Source organism: Plectropomus leopardus, chromosome 2 (genome assembly GCF_026936395.1).
Source record: "Plectropomus leopardus strain MGB_pleo_1.0 chromosome 2, ASM2693639v1, whole genome shotgun sequence".
Lineage (NCBI taxonomy): Eukaryota > Metazoa > Chordata > Actinopteri > Perciformes > Serranidae > Plectropomus > Plectropomus leopardus.
Window position 1 is genome coordinate 23067220 of NC_142177.1, and position 21921 is coordinate 23089140.

At 39.1% G+C, this 21921-nt stretch overlaps 2 protein-coding genes across 2 annotated transcripts; one reads left to right on the forward strand and one right to left on the reverse strand.

Annotated features, from left to right (window-relative positions):
* Positions 1-376: 376 nt before the first annotated feature.
* On the forward strand, positions 377-7991 carry tbc1d20 (TBC1 domain family, member 20). Its single transcript, XM_042505351.2, has 8 exons — positions 377-862; positions 1148-1333; positions 1492-1572; positions 2789-2975; positions 3161-3262; positions 3941-4082; positions 4475-4653; positions 4873-7991. Exons 1-8 carry the CDS (start codon positions 805-807, stop codon positions 5135-5137), a joined length of 1200 nt encoding a protein of 399 aa, XP_042361285.1. The 5' UTR covers positions 377-804; the 3' UTR covers positions 5138-7991.
* Positions 7992-9854: 1863 nt separating this feature from the next.
* rbck1 (RanBP-type and C3HC4-type zinc finger containing 1) lies at positions 9855-20333 on the reverse strand. The gene is made up of 13 exons (XM_042505382.2): positions 20144-20333; positions 20008-20055; positions 19286-19430; positions 18359-18455; positions 16160-16358; positions 15195-15325; positions 14914-15087; positions 13988-14148; positions 13708-13804; positions 12960-13139; positions 12752-12850; positions 11195-11338; positions 9855-11093 (listed from the first exon to the last, which is right to left on the reverse strand). Exons 2-13 carry the CDS (start codon positions 20045-20047, stop codon positions 11013-11015), a joined length of 1548 nt encoding a protein of 515 aa, XP_042361316.1. The 5' UTR covers positions 20048-20055; positions 20144-20333; the 3' UTR covers positions 9855-11012.
* Between the last annotated feature and the right edge of the window lie 1588 nt (positions 20334-21921).

The window sequence follows — 21921 nt, forward strand, 5'->3', positions numbered from 1 at the left end:
TTTTAGTGCCCAGCTTTTACATGTAACAGAATCAGTAAAGTAACTGCATTTTTCTTCCACCAATGCTGTTAGCTGTTTTTATTAACATTTTGCACCAACTGCACAGCAATTTCCAGAGAGATAAAAAAAGTTGTATAATTATAATAATAATAATATATAATAATAATGATGATAATAATAATAATAATAATAATAATAATAATAATAATAATAATAATAGAAATAATAATAATTAGTAGTAGTATCAATAGTAGTAGTAGTACTTTTAAAATTATATTTATTCATTTATTTTCTTTCTTTTTTATGGTTTGGTAGACACACACTGTATAAAAAAGGATAAACACGGTCACGAGGGAGACGCCTCCTCTTCGTCACCGCCCATCACAATCATCTTTCTCTACGTCATCACTTAGTCTGAGAAGGGAGGCTAGCTAAAGCTCATGTATCCTATTGGTCGCTTCCGTCAATGTAAACATGTAGCCGTTTCAGCGGTGTAACTGTATTGTTATTAAGCGGCGTTTCCAAATTGCGAACCAGTTTGTAAATGCTCCCAATAACGATGGCTGTGTCGCTGAAAGAAGCAGTTTCGGAACGAGGACGGTGTAACGCAGCGTTAGCTTGATAACTAGCTAACGCTGAATAGCTAGCTAACTATCAGGCCGTGTTTGTATGAAGGCTGGCCTGGCTAATTAGACAGCTAGCTTCCAGTTGGCACCCACGAAGGGCTAAATCAAGGTTAGCCAAGAAAAGGGGGATGGCAAATAATGTAATCTAACAAGGACACATCAAGAAGTGGAGGAAAAAATGAATAAATCTAAAAGTGCTGGTGCCTCGTCACCTATGAATGGGAAACAGGGGAACGGTAAGTGGCATGTCGCTAAGTTAAGTTAGCTGTATTCATTCTGGTGGATCAGTGTGAAGTCGATCAAACGTGGGCTTTTCAGCAGTAAAAACAGTCTCGAAAGTCTATTGAATACCAGAAACGTGATCGCTTGTGTCTGTTGCTGGAATTGATTAACGATGTCATCCATAACAAAACAAATGTGATGACTAACGGTAGCTGCTCGTACAGATGTACATACACTTGTACAGTAGAAGTAAGCACAGGCTAACTAGCTACTCGAACATGGTATTTTCTGTGTCTTAGACTGGGACACCAAGCGGAAGAGGAAAATTGCGGACATCACACAGGCCCTCAATGTGAGTCCAGTGGATGTGGCTGCCCTGAGGAGAATGGCTATCAGCGAAGGAGGTTTGCTGACTGATGAGATACGCTGTCAAGTCTGGCCTCGGCTTCTCAATGTCCCTCCTCACATCTTGGAACAAGAGCCAGGTATCATGGCAGAAAGCTACAAAAATATTCACAAACACCAATGGAGAGTACCCTATGAATGGCAGATGTAAACATGCACAGTACTAGCAGGTGTAAGATCTCCCACACACACACATTATTTGACCAGCACTATGCTGATGGTTGCATGTCTTGTCCAGAAACGGTAGAGCGTGAGAATAACAAGGACTACAACCAGGTGCTGCTGGATGTCCAGCGATCACTCCGGAGGTTCCCACCCGGTGAGTTGAATCCATACCTCCACACAGAGTTGTTTCATGAAGCCCCTCTGTGTGTTTTCACTGTATGACACTTACACACTCACAGATGAACACACACAACCAAGCTGTGGTGCACCAAGTAGTTTTCTCCAGTCAAATAATACCTACATTTGACAAGTATTTGTATGGTTTTGTCTGCAGTCCGTCACTGCAAGTGTTCGATTGATAGCTACATGTGATTGGTCCTTTAGCTACAATATTCAGTCTGTGGTGTGGTGAAGTCAAGCGTGATGTATTTGAAGGATTTGGTAGTTCAGTGTGCCATCATTTTACCAAAACATTCAAAAGTATGACTATACTACTTGCTGTAGCATCTGGGGGCATTTTACACAACTGGCTGCTTCTATTCACTTGATGGGTATCAAATAAGGTAGAAAATTAAGTCACATTAAAAACTCCATTGCTATTGTTATAAATCTAAGGTTTCTGCTATTGGTATAGGTACAGATACTGTAACCTTTAGATGATACACAGCCCTCTGAGGTCCAAATCTAGAAATTTTGACTTGCTATAAATGTGTTGACTATACTGTATAATCATTTAAAATTTACACTATCTTTAAACCGCAAAGAAAATAATTATGCTTAGGTGTAGAGAAGTAAGTTTTCATTTAGAACTGGATAATTAGTGTTGTTACATATAGTTTAATACTAATGACAAATGCAGTAACTTAAAGACGCTGTGTAAAAAGAGTCAATTCAACTCTTTTGAAAAGCCATCCATTTGCCTCTGTAGATAACAAACTGTCAGTCACTTTTGAACATCAATATCTATTATTCAACAGATCAATGCATGTCAGAGCCTTGCCTCGACTTGCTCTTAGTGCTACTTTTAATGGCAGTCCACACAAACAAAATTTCCAAAAAGTGCAGTAGGAGTACAGCCATTTGTCAACTCTGCACTACTGGTATCTCTGCCAGTACATGTAACAGACTATTAGTGCTCAGATTGTCAAATCAAGATACCATTATTACATCTCTTTGAATAAGGAGAATAATGCACCAAGCACTGTTTCTGTAACACTTAATTGTTTACAAGTAAGTTAAAAAGAAATTATGATGGAATTGGTTGTGTAAAATTGGTATTGCTGCATCTTTTATAGAATCTCTGATGCACTGGTGTACCCAAACCCTATATAAACTAACGACTGTATTTCATGTTGCATGGACTTGTACAGGAATGCCAGATGAGCAGAGGGAGGGTCTCCAGGAAGAGCTCATTGACATTATCCTCCTCGTCTTGAAACGCAATCCCCAGCTTCACTACTACCAAGGATACCATGACATTGTTGTCACCTTCTTATTGGTCCTGGGAGAGCGCCTTGCAACTGCTCTTGTGGAAAAGCTCTCCACGCACCACCTCAGGTAAGCAAAATATACGTATTCTGCAGCAGCTTTTTTTACTCTACTGCCTATTTTGCATTTCTCTTTCTCTGTTATGTGTCCACATGTAAAAAAAAAAAAAAAAAAGATCTCTGCCTCCCTTGTTCACCACCTTCAACAGTGGTCTATTGTGCTCCCTAAAAATGCCGTTTTATCCTCTTTTGCAGGGACTTCATGGATCCTACCATGGACAACACAAAACACATTCTGAACTATTTGATGCCCATCATCGAGAGGGTCAACCCTGAGGTGCACGACTTCATGCAGCAGTAAGACTCAGTTACTTTAGTGATAACAGTTCAGATCAAATTATTATCTGTCTCTGAGATATAAAACTTGAAACAAAATCCATCCTGACTTTATATGCAGCATGCATATATTTTTTTCAGTAAGGGTGTTAAGGCAGAGTGGTAAGAGTATTAAAAGAATGAATAGAAAGCTCAGCTTTCTCTGTTCCCACGTACCATTAATAGCTACTCCACAAATTGTTTCTGCCAGTGTCATCTGTCATGAAAGAATCTAATTTTTAATTAAGGGTATTTAGTTTGTTTCTGTCTGAAGCAATGTTGTTCTATATAAATCCTGCCATCCCTGTCAAGATCCTCCGAGTGTGTGTTTTAAAACAATGTTAATGTTAAACCTTTGCATGCTCAAGTCAGAAGATGATGGTAATGTAAGTGAAGGAGAAGGGTGACTGTGCATTTACAGCACGCTGACCCTGTTATAGCTTGAGTTAGATCTGTAAAGACTAAACAGCACAGATCATTGTGTCCTTTGCTTGAAGGGCTAACATGGCTGCTGCCCTCTTTATCTTTTCAGATTCCTTTACATAACTCTCATTTTATATACATTATCCCTGAACTGAAGCATGTGCACATGTCACAGTTGTCTTTGCTGACAGTTGTCTTTGCTGATGTTGATCTCTGTGATATATCGATTGATCTTAGGGCTGAAGTGGGGACAGTCTTCGCTCTCAGTTGGCTAATCACCTGGTTTGGCCACGTCCTGTCAGATTTCCGCCACGTTGTCCGGTTGTATGACTTCTTCTTGGCCTGCCATCCATTGATGCCCATCTATTTTGCTGCTGTGGTGAGATTCCTATAATCAGCACTCTTTAGTTTGCAGTTCAGAGGGTCTAATTTAGAAACCCAGCTTTCATTTACAGCACATGAACCAAGTCTGCCGAGTTAATTATAGGCAAGAACTACATTTATGGATGTAGGAGTCAGAAGCCAACAGTTACCCTTTATTATTCTTCTTGCTTGAGGCTTTGAATACCTCACATTGTGTTGCCACTGTACAAGAGGCCTTTGTGATTGGATATATTGTGTATTATTATTATTATCATGCCCCATTGTAAGACATTGTTGGTTGCTAGAATGTGATGATGCATTTAGAAAGGTAAAGGTAGATGTGATATGTGGTGTTCTCTCCTGAATGTGTAATGATAATTGTGCCTGTGTGTGTTATTGGTGTTGCAGATCGTACTGTACAGAGAAGAGGAGGTGTTGGATTGTGAATGCGATATGGCCATGGTTCATCATCTACTGTCTCAGATTCCTCAGGATCTGCCATATGAGACCCTCATCAGTCGAGCAGGAGACCTCTTTGTACAGTTCCCTCCCTCTGAACTGGCCAGAGAGGCTGCCTCACATGACAGGTATCTAACTCCTTAGAGTTGCCACCTTTCCTTTACAGATGCTACCGGCAATAGCGGGGAACATCTTTCAATTCTTTGCTACTACATTTGCACGCTGAATTATATGTAGAAATATTCACATTTCACATTCCTCTATTTCTCCTCTCCACTGCTCTTTCATTAACACTTTATTTTTCTGCCTGTCTGCGTCTCTGTGTATCTGTCTCTTTTCCTCCTAAGCATGGCGGCCTCTACCTTTAAGGACTTTGACCTTGCGTCCACTCAACAGCGGCCAGACTCTGTTCTCCGTCGCCGACGCAGACAGAAACAGGCTGCACTTGAGAGCTCAGCTGCAAACACAGTAGTGGCAGTGGCCCAACCTTCAGCAGCACGGCGGTTTGTTCGACTGGCCGTCATGGGTCTGACGGTGGCTTTGGGGGCGGCAGCTCTTGCTGTAGTCAACACTGCCCTGGAGTGGGCTCCCAAACTGGACTTGTTTCCTTGAAAAGCTCCTCTTTTACTCCAGTGCTCAAACGTATCTGTGCTTGACTGAATCTAACTGGTGGGTCTGGTTCCAAGAACCCTTTAACTAAAGAAACCACAAACCCTGCAGTCGATAACACTGTCTGGAGTATACTCTCTAAACTGAACCAGTCAATGCTCCTCTTTATGTCCCCTAGGATGTGTCTTAACATCCTATGGAGGGCTTCTCAGGCTCCAGCTGAAGGCCCTTTTTATGACTCCTAATAAGCGTGCACCAGTGTAACAGCAACAACTGCTGGTGTTCGGAAATGAAGCGTCCATCCTGTTATAATGAAGAGACTGTTTTTCTAAGAACTAGTACTGATGGTGTCCTGATTAAAGTTTATTTATATTTGGTAGTATCCGATATCGAGTTATGCTCACAGAGATTTATGCTCAAAGCTTGGAGGACTCACTACACTTGAAACTGCTGCCAATTAAGAGAGCTGGAGTGAATGTATGAGAGTGTGTGTGTGTGTGCGTGTGTGTGTGGTCGCGTGGTCGCAACCCATTTGTTATCTATTTGATACCTGGACTGAGACCAAATAGAGGATTGTTAGAATTCTCTCTTTGTATTATTTACTGTTTCTTAATTTATAGGTATGGTAGCAGCTGTATGGAGATATGGTCATGACACACAGACACTCTTTTAAGGTCAGCGTTTAATTATTTTTTTTAGGTTATTCTGTCCCCTTTTAAGTTGTTTTAATAAGCTTGTTTAGTCAAGAAAAAAATCTCCTTTCTGACTATCTTTAAAGGTATACTATGCAGTATTTGTTTTCTAAACACAACTGTCAGACTTGGCTCCTGCTTACACTGCTTGTACCGACACTGCAAGATATTGTTTTATTGTAGGAACGTTACATTTATTGTAACGGAAAAGCCCACATTTAAGCAAGCAAACTAAGCTAACCGCTGGTGTTCTGTGGATTTATGTTGCCTTATTGAAAAATGCTACTGTTACGCAAACAACAGCAGAGTCTCGCTATCAAAAAATGATTACAAACAGTTGTAAGTACACTTTAAGAATATGGGGAGCATATTTTAAAAACTCTATCACAACATCTTTGAGATTTTAGGGGTAGCATATTTTGATAGACCAATACCCCCTGTTGAAAAACGCTCCCACTAATGAATTATTTTATATCACACCACTACTCTCTCCATATACACTGTGAGAATGCACAGAGTCTCTAAGTAGCAAAAATCCACAGAACACCAACACATACCAGTCCAACAAAAAACAGGCTAACTGTTTTTTTTTCCAGCACTTTGTCCATGATTTTCATAACTTCCTCCTGGATGCATGCACCTATTACTGCTACCGTTGTATGAACTCCCCACCTCACCTGTGCACTGTGTTTGTTTGGGGGCTACACAAAAATACAGGCAAACAGCAGGGTCTTTATGGATATATAGTGCCACACTCTTTGTAATGGGTCATAAGCGATGGCTGAGAAAGATTACTTCTGTATGAGCCTATAGATAATGTTTTAGGAAAATCCTGCATAGTATACTTTTAAAACATGTCAACGGTTGTCATCCTTGAATACACATTTTTAATTCTGGCTCATTGTTACAGTCAGCTAAGCTTATCAATAAGAAATTTTAAACAAAATGTTATTGGTGTTATCAAAGTCATGTTGCCTGATCAAGATGTAATTTTGTATCTCTGAGGATTAGGCCCCAGAGTACAGCATTCACTGTCCAGGAGGAAAAATTTCAACCATATCAGAATCATTTAGATCTAGATGTAGAGAACTTTCCAATTATTTACTCATCTAATTATTTGGTTGCACAACCTTAAAAATGTGTCTTTGTGTCATGGCCCATAATGACTAGGATATGTTTTCTGCGTCACTTTAAATCTCTTTATTCTAGTTCAGCAACACACTCACTCAATGCCTGGTCACAAAAATATCAGAGCTGGGATAAACAGCAATTACAATGAAGGAGATACTCTTTGGGTTGGCACTTACGGCATTAGTTTTGCAAAATCACTTTAAATTTCATTAGGTGCTTTTCTTACTCCTAATGTAAGGGTGCTCATGTCAGAAGAAAAGCGCCTGAGCCTTCAAATTACTGCTATCCAAGGGGTTTTGTTTTTGTTATAAACATGAATTTAGCTTTAACACATGCCATTAGTAAGTTGGATTGCTTTGATGGTAGTATTTCGGAGGCAGTCCAGCGCATTCCAATGTCATTTCACACAGTCACATATTTAAAGTAATAGGGGGTCGCTTAGGTTTCAGTGGTGTGGCACTTGCCTGAATAGCCAAGTCTTATAAGAAAATATATAGCAAATAGTTTTTCAGAGCACCTCACTCTAAGGTAGTTAATTTGGGTTGTCTGTAATCTTTATGATGTATGTTGCTTAACAGAAAATCTTGATTGACTTAGTTCTAGGTCACCTGCATTGTATGGAAAAACAACCAGTCAGCTAAAAAAGTCACTTTGGTTGAAGTCATTGAATTGACATGTTGAGAGAAGTTTTTGCTATTTTAAGAACTGAAAACCTGGGTATCCCATTCCTATATTATGGTTGACTTGTTTATCGCCTTTGTAGTGAGCCACTGATTCAGCTGGTTAAGGGATCCACAAACTGACTAAAAGAAAGGTGACCTGGAACATGTCCAAGGACGCTCTGAGGTGCCTGAGAGTGTACTTGTTCAGCAGTATTGTAATGCACCATGTATCTGCACTCAGTGGTTTTCATTTCTTGTCATTGCACTAAATGATTTATCTGCCTTTTATGTTTATTTTGTTATAATAAAAAACTGTCATACTAATGTAAAGTTGTACAAGAGAATGATAATAAACTAGAGTGAAAATGTTCAGTCGACTTGTGTGGACACATTCAATTGTAGTAATTCACATGTACCTGATAAAATGTACGTTTTGTGACTAGATTTGCACTACAGGTCCCTGTTGTTGAAAAAGTTCAATCTGGATCAGGAAGATCAGTTAATCCGTTTTATTCTTGTGCCAGTTTTTTTTAAAAGCATTATTACATTCTATCTTCCAGACTCAGTTGTAAACATTTCAAGATTCCCAAATCTGGATAACCAGCGCTCTACATGGGATTGCATATCACAATATGGGCTAATAGCTACGTAAAGAAAAACAGGTAGAATAGCCAGTAGTGGCAGGGGATGGGGATGGGAGTAACTGTTCAAAACTACTTTTGGGGGTGCCCAGTAGTTCAGCTGGTAGAGCAGGTGCCCCATGTACATGCTGCATCCTTGCCACAGCAGCCGCAGGTTCAATCCCAACCTCGGCCCTTTGCAAACTACTTTTGACTATGAGTATAATTGTAAAGTGATAAAAATATTTTATTAGATAAAAAAAACTTTATTTTTCTTTACTTTATACTGAAAGGCATAACAGGCATCCCGATGTCTACTTTATATATGTTATCAAGTCAGGTGTAAAACACGAAAAAAGTATGTATAATCAACCAGTGTACTGTAAATTTGATTGCATCTTGTTACTGTAATCCACCTTTCTTGTCACAGTCCAGGCTACAACATCATCAGTCCTCTGTCTCCTCCCATGTGTCCTTTGTTTCATGTTTGTCTTGCCCTGTCTGTCCAGTGTGTGTGTGTGTGTGTGTTGTCTGTCTATGTGTATCAGTTAGAGGTGGGACTTCACACTGCTCTCCTGGCACTGCTGCACAGCTGCAGCTGATCAACTCATCTCTAGTCCTACAAGAACTCCAGGCTTTCCTACACTCAGCGCCAGATTATCCCATCAACACGTGGTATTGTAGTAGGCTGAACCAAGTTTATGCCAAGTTTCATCTTTGTGCTTTAACAAGATATCGTGAGGTGAGAACTACCCTTCATTCTCCTTATTTTCAGAAACATTGCCTTGTAAAATATCGTCTTGCCAAAACCCCAAACTAAGGATCCTGTCTCTCAACTTTAAGCCACGTCTGCCAGCCTTCCTACCCTCCTTTGCTTGTCCAACCTGCTGCAATCTCCACGCTGCCAGTTGAGCTCTGCCTGCCTGCCTGCCCCAACCAATTTTCAATTATCATCAAATCATCCAATTACTCTTCAGTCTCTGAGTCCGCGTCTGGGTCCAAACCTATTTAAAGTGCTGATGTAACACTTCTGCTTGGTACAGGATAATCTCACATTTTTGGATCACAGTATTCTCAATCTAACTGAAAAGATCTGAACAGCACAAACTGAAGGTTTGATTAAGATTAAAACCAAGACTGGATTAAATTTAATCTGACTTCTGAATCCTTTTGAACAACCCATTTTTAATATTTGATTTACTCCGTAATATGATCAGATTGCGTCTGAATAACTGGGCTCAAAGTTTACAATTTAAAACCAGTTTTATGCAGCAAGGGCATTTTCATATCTGAGAAAGATCAACCCGATCCTTTAAAAATATTCTGTTAGTAGTAATTCTGTGTAAACTTGTGTAACAAGATGTGACTCTTTTCTACACTTCTACACAAATCAGTTTTAATAAGATACTTTGGCCATTTTAAGACATTTCAGGCTCAGCATGTACAGTTAGGCTCATCATTATTTTGGCCAAACTTAATGCTTTGTCAGGCTTTTCTCAACAACTTCCGCCACCCTGTTAGATTCACCCGGCCTTTGTGAGCTTCAGCTATATTTCATCAGCCTCAGCAAACCTTCAAGCTTAATGTTATTATATTAACAATAATGCTAACATGCTGTGCTTGTGGTTTAAGTTTATTGGAATAAAAAAGGCTTGTTGCATCCAAGTAAAACCAAACAATGGATGGATACAAGATATAAACAAAATATATCGTATAAATGGCACATTGGTTACTGTAGCTCTTGAATTAACACTTTAAGGGGAACTATGGCCAATTCATGTTATTCCTATGATCTAAGACAGTCCAAAAATACCAATCAACATAAACAACTCTCTGAAATCCAAAAACTAGACTGCTAAATTTAGGTGGCGTTCCCCTTCAAGAACTACAGTAAAAATCCTGAATACCCGACAAAACAGCATCATTATTTATCCAACGGGCCAAGTTTGGCACTAATACTTCAAAGTCATTAAGTGCATCAAAGCAGCTTGCTGTGCGTTATGTACACATTCATTCAGTGTAAACAACATCCTTCAACACAGTCTGATTAGTCGACTAAGAAAAAAATCTATGGCTATTATAGTATTATATTGATGTCACTTAGGAAAAATGGGAAAAACACAAAATTAAAAAAAAAAAAAACCAAACCTTTTGGGTCACTTGATGAATTTCAAAAATAATGAAATTATTCATGAATGGATGTTTGTTGTAGTTAAATTTGTAGCCATATTTCACACAGGAAATATGGCTGTGGGGTGAACTTTTTCTATACTGTATTTGAATAGATTAAAATGATATTTTGGTATGTTTTTCCTTTAAAGGTTTGAGTTAAACTCAAGTAAACACTATATAATTGCTTGCTCAACATACTGCATTATGATGAAAACAGTAGCCAGAGGTCAAAATGTATATTAAGCAATAACAACAAAATATTACTACTGTAGAAGATCCCATTAAAGCTTATTCCCCCACTTAGAGTTAGTATCCTCAGCTGAGGAGCTGTAGAAGACCTAGCTAAAAGTTTGTATAGCTAGTATACAGCATTTATAGCATATTTATGGTTGCTGCAGCACTGAAGAAAGGTGTACCTCAGAGACAAGACAATTCCTGTACGGTGTCTTGACACCATGCCACTGAAGACAAGGCGAAAAGTAAGTTAAGAACACATGAATATAGCCAGCATTAAGCAAAAAACCTAAGCATCAGCTGAGGTCTGCATTTCTTCAGACGCTGCATGTGCTTGCAGCTGTGCATGTTCATTAGTGTGCTTCCCTCAGTGGCAATTTTGGCAGTTTGGATGGCAAGGCTGATTATTGACTCGGCATCTACAGCCCCCAGATGTGTCGCCGCTGCCCTGTAAGGAAAAAAAAAAGGAAGAAGTCATATGCACAGCTCAAACACAGACTTAGCCTTTCCTGAATAATGAACTTTTTCATAATGAGGGAAGGTTTTTACATTTGGTCCCCAGCGGGCTTGTTTGGTGACCCAGCAAATTTCTATCTTGCACATCAAACAGCAGATCCAATCACAGCCATCTTTTTTCTGGACGATGATGTCACACCGTGGACATTTCATGGCCTCCCCATTCTGCAGCAGGCTCTATATTAAAATACAGTGGAAATAAGTAGCCATAGGAAGAAATGCACACTTTTTGCAACTCCTGAGACAGTCAACACTGATTTGAGGTACAAAAAATGCAATCCGAGATGATTTAAGTTGATTTTAAAGATTACACAAAACAGCAATATTTAAACTGCATTATATGACCAGTTACACACCAAACTCAAAAATACTAAATATATTGATCTTGAATCATAGGAGCAACCCCCTTGGCAATTTCTTTTGAGTAAATTGACCCTCTGAGCATGGACTAATTGTACTCAGTTGTACAGTTGTAAGAGACAGTTCACCCCAAAATAAAAAATACATATTTTTCCTCTTACCTGTAGTGCTATTTGTCAGTCTAGATTGTTTTGGTGTGAGTTTCTAAGTGTGTAAGATATTGACCAAAGACATGTCTGCCTTCTCTTCTACACTTCTACACTAATTGTATCACTGTGCAGAAGGAAGAGTGCATCTACTCATGGATGAGAGTCTTCTGACAGCAACACATGTAAACACTGATGACGTCCTTCTCGGCTGAGTTGTAATGCTAGCAGTAGATTAACTTTTTCTGCTGCGTGGTGATACGGTTGGTGGGTGTAGTTTGGTAGAAAGAAAAAAAAAGTAACCGTGTAATGATTTCTGGAAAGAGACATTGCTATTGCGTTTCAAATGTATTTTTTGATGCTTTGAGCACCACAAGCTGAGTGCCATCTAGTTCCATTACATTGGTGAGAAGCCTATGGCCGATATCTCCAACACTCAGCAACTCACACGAAAACAGTCGAGATCTAAAAATAGCACTTCAGGTAAAAGGAAAACTATGTAATTTTGGGGTGAACTGTCAGAGAAGAGTTGAGAACACAGCACCTGAGTTGTTGCTGGAGCTGAAAACATATTAAAATGGATATTAAAATATAGGGTGTCCAAGTGTATATAGAGTTACTAAATAAGGGTCAGTGCTAGAACTTGTAAAACTAATTTTGTTAATATTAACAAGACGTGATTGGTAATCCAATCTTTAGAATAATGAAAGGAAACAGTAAGCCTTTCTTGCATTCATGAGTCATCACAAAATATCTTTGGGCATATAAGACATGATTAAATGATTCAAGTTATATGTGATGGCTTTTTAAAAGTAATATTCTAAACTTCATTGGCTCATTTTTAACAGTGTTTTAGCTGACTCCCACAGAATTTAATAAAGCACATTTAAGACCCTTCAGATCTTCCTGTTCTGGTTAATGGCTTCCTGCAATGGTGCAAAACTATAGCGCCGCAAAGGAAGTGATATGATTATTTTGTTGTTGTTTATCTGTAACAGTGGCTGTTGCATGTGTTTTTAGATCCACAATGACCTCATCATAATCATCAACAGTGCAACAGACTGCAGTTTCAAGCCTAATCTACCTCTAGCATCTGTTTTGTTTGCTGAGCCGCCTGGTCGTTCTCTGCTCGGATGCGCAGGTCGTCCTGGTAGTCCTTGCAATTCATGCCTTTATGGATGGCCTGCAAACACATCAAACAACTTCCCTTATGTTTAGTGCTTCTACTATTACTACAGTAAAAAATTTTTAAAAATCTTGGTTAGTTAATGTATTGAATGTCAGAAAACTACCCTGCAGAGAATGCAGTTGGTTTCGTCGCAGAGTTCACAGTGGAACTCATTGACTTCGTCCTCGTAGATGCACCACCCTCGACAGTTGGGAGTCTGACAGTGGAAGCTGTGCTCTGAGCAGCTCTCTGCAATGCTCAGACGCAACTCCAGAAACCGCTGGTGCTCCTCTTCTGTCAGCAGCTGTGTCCAGAATCATCGGATGGTAACAGAGAGACAGAGAGTAAGAGTCTAATTACTGGAGGGTGGTTTTCTTTATGGCAAAAGAAAAGAAAAAAAATGCTTCAGTTTTCTTCAGGTTGACTTTTGAAAAATGAATTTTACATCTGAATAAACTTCTACAGCCAAACATTACTCTAACCCCAACCCAACAGACTGATGTACTGTAAACCTGCCATTTCATGTTGCTGAGGATGTGAGGTCATTTTTTAATCAAAGATTTTCTCAAAAGTAAACTATGCAGGAGTTGTCACTGACTGTTTTTAGATTCACTCTCTTTCACTGTACTCAGCACTGTGTATGCAATCCTCTCCTTTTCGATGCATGCTGACACCTGGTCACTACCTTTTTATCAAATTCTGACCTCACCTGAGCGCAGAGCTCATCAATGTCCCAAACATACAAAACAGGTCCAAGTCACAACACATAACTGATGAATTTTTGATAGTTTACGTGTGTTATTATTACCAATCAACTTTTAGATTTTGACCATCAGGTCTGACAGTTTCTTGTTCCTCACTTTGACACTCACCGCTTTGATCTCTCGGTCTAGTAGCTTGCTTTCACAGTTCTCAGGACAGGACACCTCAGGATCGTTACTGTTCACTATTGTCCCTTTTAAACAATCCCTGAACAAGGACACAAAACACAATTGTATAGATGCTTTCTATAATAACATCTGCACATTTTGCAGATGATAGCTTGTACAGCATCTGGCTTTTGTAGATTTTTGGAAAACAAAGAAAAGACCTTTATGGCTTTTCACTTTTTTGTTACATAACGAAACTACAGAATCATTAGCTGAGTCAGACCTGCAGAAGGTGTGCAGACACTCTCTGAGCACGATGCCCTCCCCAGGGTCCAGGGGAGCGAAACAGATGGGACAGTCTGTCTCTGTGGTGTTGGAGATAAGGTTCTGTTCTTCTGTTGCCAAAAAGTGCAGGTAGTTCCTCTCTCGTTCCTCCTGCTGAGCCTTGATCACAAAGGGAAGGAGGCAATTATAATACAGAGATTCACCAGACATTTTCATGACTCATCTCATGTGACCAAGAGATGGAAAGTGAAACTGCTCAAGAGCTTGGCATCAGCTTTAATAGTTTCCATGAGAATCAGCAAAGTTTTCCTGGACTCCATTCTGTGGTGTTGATCACTTTACTTACTGCATGGTGTATAAGTGTCATCTGCTGGTTCTACATTTATAAATACATATCATAACATGAAACTACATAACTGAACCGCTGAACATCTTCTTCTGTACAAGAGAGCTACAATTAACATTAGGAGCACTCCGATCACCACAGATCAAGATTCTGTTTTTTATTTTCAAATATCAGGGTATCAGGTTATTGATAAGTGAGGAAATCAGCTCTGTGGCTAATGAAGCCTTTTGCACATGTCCTTCTGCAAGATGTCAAAATGTAGAAATTACAAAAACGGAAACAACCACGTTACGTCACTTAAAAATTGGAAAATGTGTTGTAAAACAATATGTAAAAATAGTAGGCGGATGGCTGATGTGAACCAGAGATATTGTTTTTCTTATGATTGTGAAAGCTTGGTGGAAAATTGGCAACAAGCCCCCAGCCTACTATACACTCAGTGGCCACTTTTTTGGATGCATCAGTGCAATCTAATTTAATCTAACAGGACTAATCTGCCGTTAAGTCTACTTTTGTGATGCCTAATATTTGGTTTGGTTTGTTTGATTACATCATATAATGAAGAACTGCAGTGATACCTGCTCATACTGCAATATGGCCAGGTTCTCCTGCTGAATTCGGAGAATCTCCTGTGTGTCTGGCTGGTAGATGTCCGGCACCTTGTAATCCTCTGGCCGGTCCCCTCCACATATCTCACAGCCAGGACGCGTTGGTTTGTTCACGAATGTACACAAAGTACAGGCCCAGCCCAACTACACACAAACACAGATATACAATGTTCTTGTTCAGCGATATGTAGACACTGAAAAGGATCCGTAACACTGAAGACATAATGTCTAATGCAAAACTGTATTCTGACCTGAGGTTTAGGAGGGACAGTGGGTTTAGGACGATGATGGGGAACGGGCTGAATCTCTGGAGGAGGAGTTGTCTTCTCAACAAAACTTCCGCCAAGACCTCTGGGAAAAAGCTGTATTGACTCCACGATGTCTGAGAATGAGAATAAATGAGAATAAATGATCATTCCATAAAACTCCACTTTATCAAATAAATCGACTTGTTAATTGCATCCGTAATCAAGGCGGGTGTTGATCCTCAATATATTTTCAGTTCTCTCCAAAATGTGTCTGTATTACATAACAAACACTCTCAAATAACACAACTTTGCATCATATAATTGGACAAGGTATTAAATTGTAGGGGTGATGGACGACAAAATTGATACAGCAATGTATCACAATATTTTCACATGCCAATATTGTATTGATACATGCATGCCAAGTATATATCTATACTTTTATAATGCAAATTATCAATATTACAAATACAAATGTAACTTTTGGTAGCCTACTCGAATGATAAAATCAATAGCTTTTTCAGTCCACTAGATAAAATCTGCGGCTAAAAAAATACCTGAAGTAAGAAAACAGACTGAGAACTCTTATTAGATATATCAGATGTTTATAGAACGTTTGTCTGGACACATGATTTGCACTTGAAAAAGGTAAGAAATTACATTATATCACAATATTCATCATATTGCAAAACACTTAAATATTAGTATTGTACTGTGACTTAAGCATTTTGATAATATTATATTGTGGGGCCTCTGGTGATTCCTGCCCATTTAAATTAGCATTTTTATTGAAAAAAATCCTTTAATAGCAGGAACAGATAGTAGTTAAATAAATGCATTCATAACTTTGCACTCAAACTGTTACGAGTCAATATTCAACAGACAAAATGTTTGACAGACAGAATGATAAAGGTTTAACTAAAACGATTGACTGACAAAGAAAATAACTGTGTGCGTGTGTGTCTGACCGTCTATGCGTTGTTGGTCCTGGTCCACTTTGTGTTGCTCCCGTGTGAGATGAGCTGCCTGGGCAGAGAGGATAAACAGGAAAGCCTGGTCTCCGTCCTGACGGACACCGTGGCTGTACAATGTCTCACGGTCTCGAGCCAGCCGCTTCCCGATCACCCACCGTTGCAGTGAGGGGAGGAATCCAAAGTCACGGTTGATCTGTGAACACAAAATAAGGGATAGATGAGATCAGGGAGGTCAAACATATGACCCTTGGGCCACAGCTGGCCCAACAAAAAGGTTTAATTTGGCCCACAGGATGACTTTGCATATCTACTATTAATGCATTTGTGAAAAGCAACAGGTTTTAAAGAGTGAGACTTGCACTGAATGTGGCATCTTTAGATGTATTGTTCAAATTGCACTTAAAAAAAAAAAACATCTTAGGCTTTTCATAATCTGTTTTGTAAATGACTGACTGTGTGTTTTCAGTGAAATACTTTACTTCTTATTTAAAGTGTTCTTATTAATAGGCAGTGGCGTTTTTACATTAAGGGCCTGTGGGGGACGGTCCCACCAGAGGGCGCTAATGTGCAGAGGAAGATTGAGGGCTTTTCTATGTCAGACAGATGCTGAGCTTAAATTAAGAGCAAACTCGGTTTTGTCTACTTCATGAAATGTTTGCAATTTTTCATCATATGCTGAATGCAATTTCCTCTTTAGATTTTTTTTGTGTAAAACTGTGAGATAGTAGTCTGTGTGCTCAGTGGAGCACAGCAGAGCTGGCCATGCACCTGCAGTGTTGTGACGAACAGCTGCGCGTGCACGCGCGTGTTCACCGCGCACTTCGGAGGCGCTTCCATTGGTTGATTTGACCGGCGCGCGGCCGGCGGGCAGGTGTTGCTAGCTCTACCTTAGCTAACGAGGTACTGATGTGTAGTTCATTTACGTTATATAGCAGACAGTTAAACTACTGTGCGGTACAGCATCGACCGGATGACTTAATCATATCTAAACAAGGAAAAGACAACATCATTCAACCAGGAGTGGTTCAAAAGCAAAACTTGGCTAACTGCTAGCAAAACAAAACAAAAGCCCTGTCCTGCTTTCCCTGTCTTCTTTTGGAGGAGAAACCGTCTGGACACCAGCTGCAGTGAGTTGGTGAGTCCACTTTATTGTTATTCATCATATAAGTATTAAGTATTGACTGCTGTGTTGAGCATGACACAAGTTTGTCAGGGTGTCACTTAATGGACTTATTTCTATGTGGGATTGATGATGTAGTTTGCATATTGCTTAAATTTGTGTGGAGTTGCTGGCAAAGTGCACTCTGTGTGTGTGTGTGTGTGTGTGTGTGTGGGATATGAGCTGTTCACCTGTCTCTGTTGATTAAATGGCTGTTTGACTGTAGTACATTGTGTGTGGTGGACTCATACAGTGACTGTCATGTAGTAGTTGTGCACTGTTCATGCGGTGCGTTTTGCATTGTGTTTTGTTGTCCTCATGTTGGTGTTGTTTTGGTCTTGATTGTTGGGAGATATTTACACTGTCCTTTGGTGGTGCTGTTGATATGGCAAGATATTACATCTTCATTGTTTGTGTGATTTTAAATGGCATTATTCAACTGTAATTTTGTCATCATTGGTGCTGTGATCCCCTCTCACTTGCACGCAGTTTTTTTGTCGTGCAAATATGGTTCAATGTGATTGACAGTATTGGTGTGTTTTGATTGCATCATTGTGTGGCCCCACCAGAATTTTCACACCAAAATCGCCACTGTTCTTTGGTTATTATGCAACGGTTTTACTGGTCTGGCACATCAAATTGGGCTGAATGCAGCACATGAGCTAAAATGAGTTTGACATCCCTGGATTAAATCATTTGTTACAAGATTTGTTACGGAAATCGTGTATACACTTGTATTTGTGTTCTTGTGTATGCATCTAAATTAAGCCACGCAAACAAATCTGTATGTGACAGACAGTTGCATAAACAAGCACAATAACAGAGGCCCACTGACCTACTACCACATACAACAGTATACTGATTGCTAACAACACAAAGGAAATGGCTAAAATATCAGAATGAATAAAGTATGCCTCAGTTAAGTGTTGACAGTTTATATCACTAATGAGGTTTTGCAGGTTTGTAAGATATTGTGGCTGTTAACACAATAAAAAAAATGTGGTTAGATTATGTATTTGCGGCCTCATCAGTACCTTTTCTTTAAGTTGTGCAATTGTCATGTCAGCAGAAACCACAACTGTCACTGGGATGTAGTCATCTGACTGCGCATCTTCCACTCCAACACGCAACCTATTAAAAAGAGAACAATGGAACCAGCCTTAGCTTGATTTTTACAGTTAAGGTCCAGTGTGTGGGATTTAGGAGGATATTTTGGCAGAAGAATTAATGTAAGTATGATTTCTACAGTCCATAATCACCCGAAAATAAGATTCTTCGTGTTTGTTATCCTAGAATGAGCCGTTTAAATCTACACAGGAAGCGTTGTCATCCTGAGCCTCGTCTACAGAGATTGCTTGTTGTTTTAGTCAGTTCCATTTTTCTACAGAAGCCCAGAAAGGACAAACCAAACTCTGGCTCTAGATAGGTACATTCACATTTTCACTTTGGCCAGCCCCTCCATGGCAGACAGTGTTGGAAAAACTGATTTTTTTAAATTGTGAAACTGTGTTATTTAGTGTTTTTACCGGCTCAAATCACAGAGTTTGTTAGTTTAGGAGAGTAAAAGATTTCTGTGCATAATTTGGCTCATGATAAAAACCTCCTGAACCATGAAAACTGAAGGTATTCTAACCAATAGAAGTTGCTGGTTGTGATCTGAAGCCCACACTGGACCTTTAATACACAAACAATTTCTTACTACAATAAAAACCACACAGAGAGACACATTTTAGGCACACACACATATTTCATATTTGTTCATTTCTGCTTTTTCGCATTTGACCTCCTTTCTTTACCCTTATCAATTTACACAATCCCCCATCAGAACTCACTCTAAAAATAAACCACACCCTTGAAAAGACGGAAATTCTTCCCCAAAGTTCATGTCTTGTTTTGGAAACATTTTGCCAAAATCAGGAAGTCACACACACATGCATTGCATACACACAGTTGTGTCCCACCTTATAAAATCCTGAGGGTAGGCCTGACTTTTGACAGTGACAGACACTGGAACACAGAGTTGTGAAAGCCTCTGGCACAGTTTGACTGCCTCCTGTCCGTCCCCGCTGCTGAGGGCTTCACTCAGAGAGACGGCCAGCTCCTCCGCTGCACACAGAGCAAGACTTATTATCCTCATGATTATCAACATACTTCATTTCTCCTTACTAATGACTGTTACCATCAGGTGGCACTGTTTGTATGGTACATTATAGTTTTCTTTCTGGCAGAAGCACAAAAACATGTTGAGTGTTCCAGCTGAAAAATAATATGACTGATTTAATTCATTGGGACATATGCAGGGTTGGAAGTCAACTTTTTTGTCCAGTTGCCACTGTGGCTGGTGGATTCTAAAATCTAGCAGCCACTCAATAGATCACCATTGTTTTTGTGGCTGGTAAGTGAAACAAATCTAGCAGCCACTTGCATATTTTACCAGCATTTGGCTGGGGGCTTGTGCTAATTTGCAATCCTGGACATATGTAATTAGAGAAGTTTATAATAATACTAATCAAAACAATAATCTGCTCTCACTTTCCTCTGAAACACTTCTGATATAATTCAATGTTAAAACGTAAAATACCATTCCTCTCACTGGAATATAAGTCTGCTCAATGGATATTTGACATGACATTAGTTTAGATGTAGGCCTATAACAAAATCGAAACCAAGTTGAACCACTCACCCTCTTTCAAATCGGCTCTGTGTGTAACTTCAGAGGTCATTATTACACCTGGAACGACAGGTAGGGCAGAATGTATCGCGCAAACACCGCAGTTATGACAAAACAGAGCTGTCTATTACACAAGATCACAGCCAACCTTCTCCAGTCGTGCTGTCGCAGTCCTGTCCGCATCCAACAAACACTTCCTTTAGACGACTTAAAGGAAACAGGGATTGTTCAGAGGTCCTATTGCAACTAAACAGGCAGCTTAGAGAAGAAAAGTGCTCGTTTTTGCTCCTCTGCCGCGGAGTCGCTCTCACTTCTCAGCAGGTACAACGGAAAGTGAAACTAAGAGAAGTTCAGGAAGAGAAAATTTAAAAGGCTCGCCTTGGTATCGCTGTGCTCCGCCCCTCGACTAAAAAGTTTCTGCTTTGTGACATTGATTTTAATACTGTGTAAAACGAAAATCCACATTTCCTTTAATTTTCATGCCGGATTATTTATACTATCGTTTCTTTTTTTTTGCGCTCATAATGTCTGCAGATCTTTGGGCTATCGCACACAAAGAGGACTAGATCTCTTTAGTTTAATATCAAGAATGCAATTTAATGATTTCAGTTATTTGAGTAAACCTGCATGCAACAGAATGGGCAATGTAACATTATGTCATCATAATGGATTAGACAATACAGGCTTATCTATATTTTTAAAAACACATGGCTGACAATGACTCCCAATATCCAGCAGATGGCAGTGTCTGTTAAAATTCGGTCTAGTGGCGTTACACTTCATAAACGTTTTTTGACATGCATCAGATATTTCACGTTAAACTGTACATGCAATGTAAATTTAAGCTGACAGTATATTTGACCTCCTAACTATTCATTGCATGAAATAAGAGAATAAAAAAAATCTCCCTGCATATTCAAATACTAACTTTCAGTTGTGATTCAGAAGTTTGTGTTAAATTTCAATTTAGGCTCGAAATTACTTGTTTTTTATGCATTCCAGGAAGTAACTGCAGGCACAAAACGTTTATTCATTTATTTTATTTAAGGAATGAATATGTATTATGTGCACATAAAACTGTCCATACCAAGTGTAGATACAGAAAAAAATAATAATGATGATAATAGTAAAGAAAAAGTAGGGGAGGTTGGGGACAGTTGCAATAAGGAAAAGATGTAACAGCTCTTATTCCTCCAATCAGAAACGTGTGAGAGATGACACTCGTGCACGTGTTTTCAGGATGCAAAGAGTGAGCAAGTGGGTTACTAACAGAGGGGTTCCCCACGAACAAAACTCAGTAACTGTTATGTGATCAATAATTCTAAATAAAAAATAATATAATTATTAAAATAAATAATAATATGATATTATTGTACAACAGTATATTTTTTGTATACTATGCATATTAAGACAAGACAAAAAGCAAAACAATAATGAATAAAATGTTTTTGTTTTTTTTTTACTTGTTGCAACAATCCCTGGTCATGTTGCAAATGTCCCTCAGGGTCGGGGTCACCAGCAACTCCTGACTTTTTCCATTCAAATAAATACTGTAAAAAATATTTCATAGGTAATAATGTTTGAATGGTATGGGTATTTAGCAGACAGATGTATGTTTGATATATAGAAATTTGGTTGGCGTAGTCCAAATAGTGGCTGAGTAGCTGAAAAAAATGCAAAAAGTGTTGCAACTGTCCCCAGTCTCCCCTAATACAAATTCAGCATAACGTATCATAGGTCTTAAGAAAATGATCAAATACATAATTATTTTGTGGTAAAATGTTATAGTTGTTGAAAAGTCCAATACCAGTTTGTCAGCTCACCTCTTCTTGAGAATGTGGAATAATATCCCCAGTAATTAAGTTAATTGTATATTGATTAAATAAATAACACAGAAAAAGTAACCAGGGTGCCATTTGTTTCTGA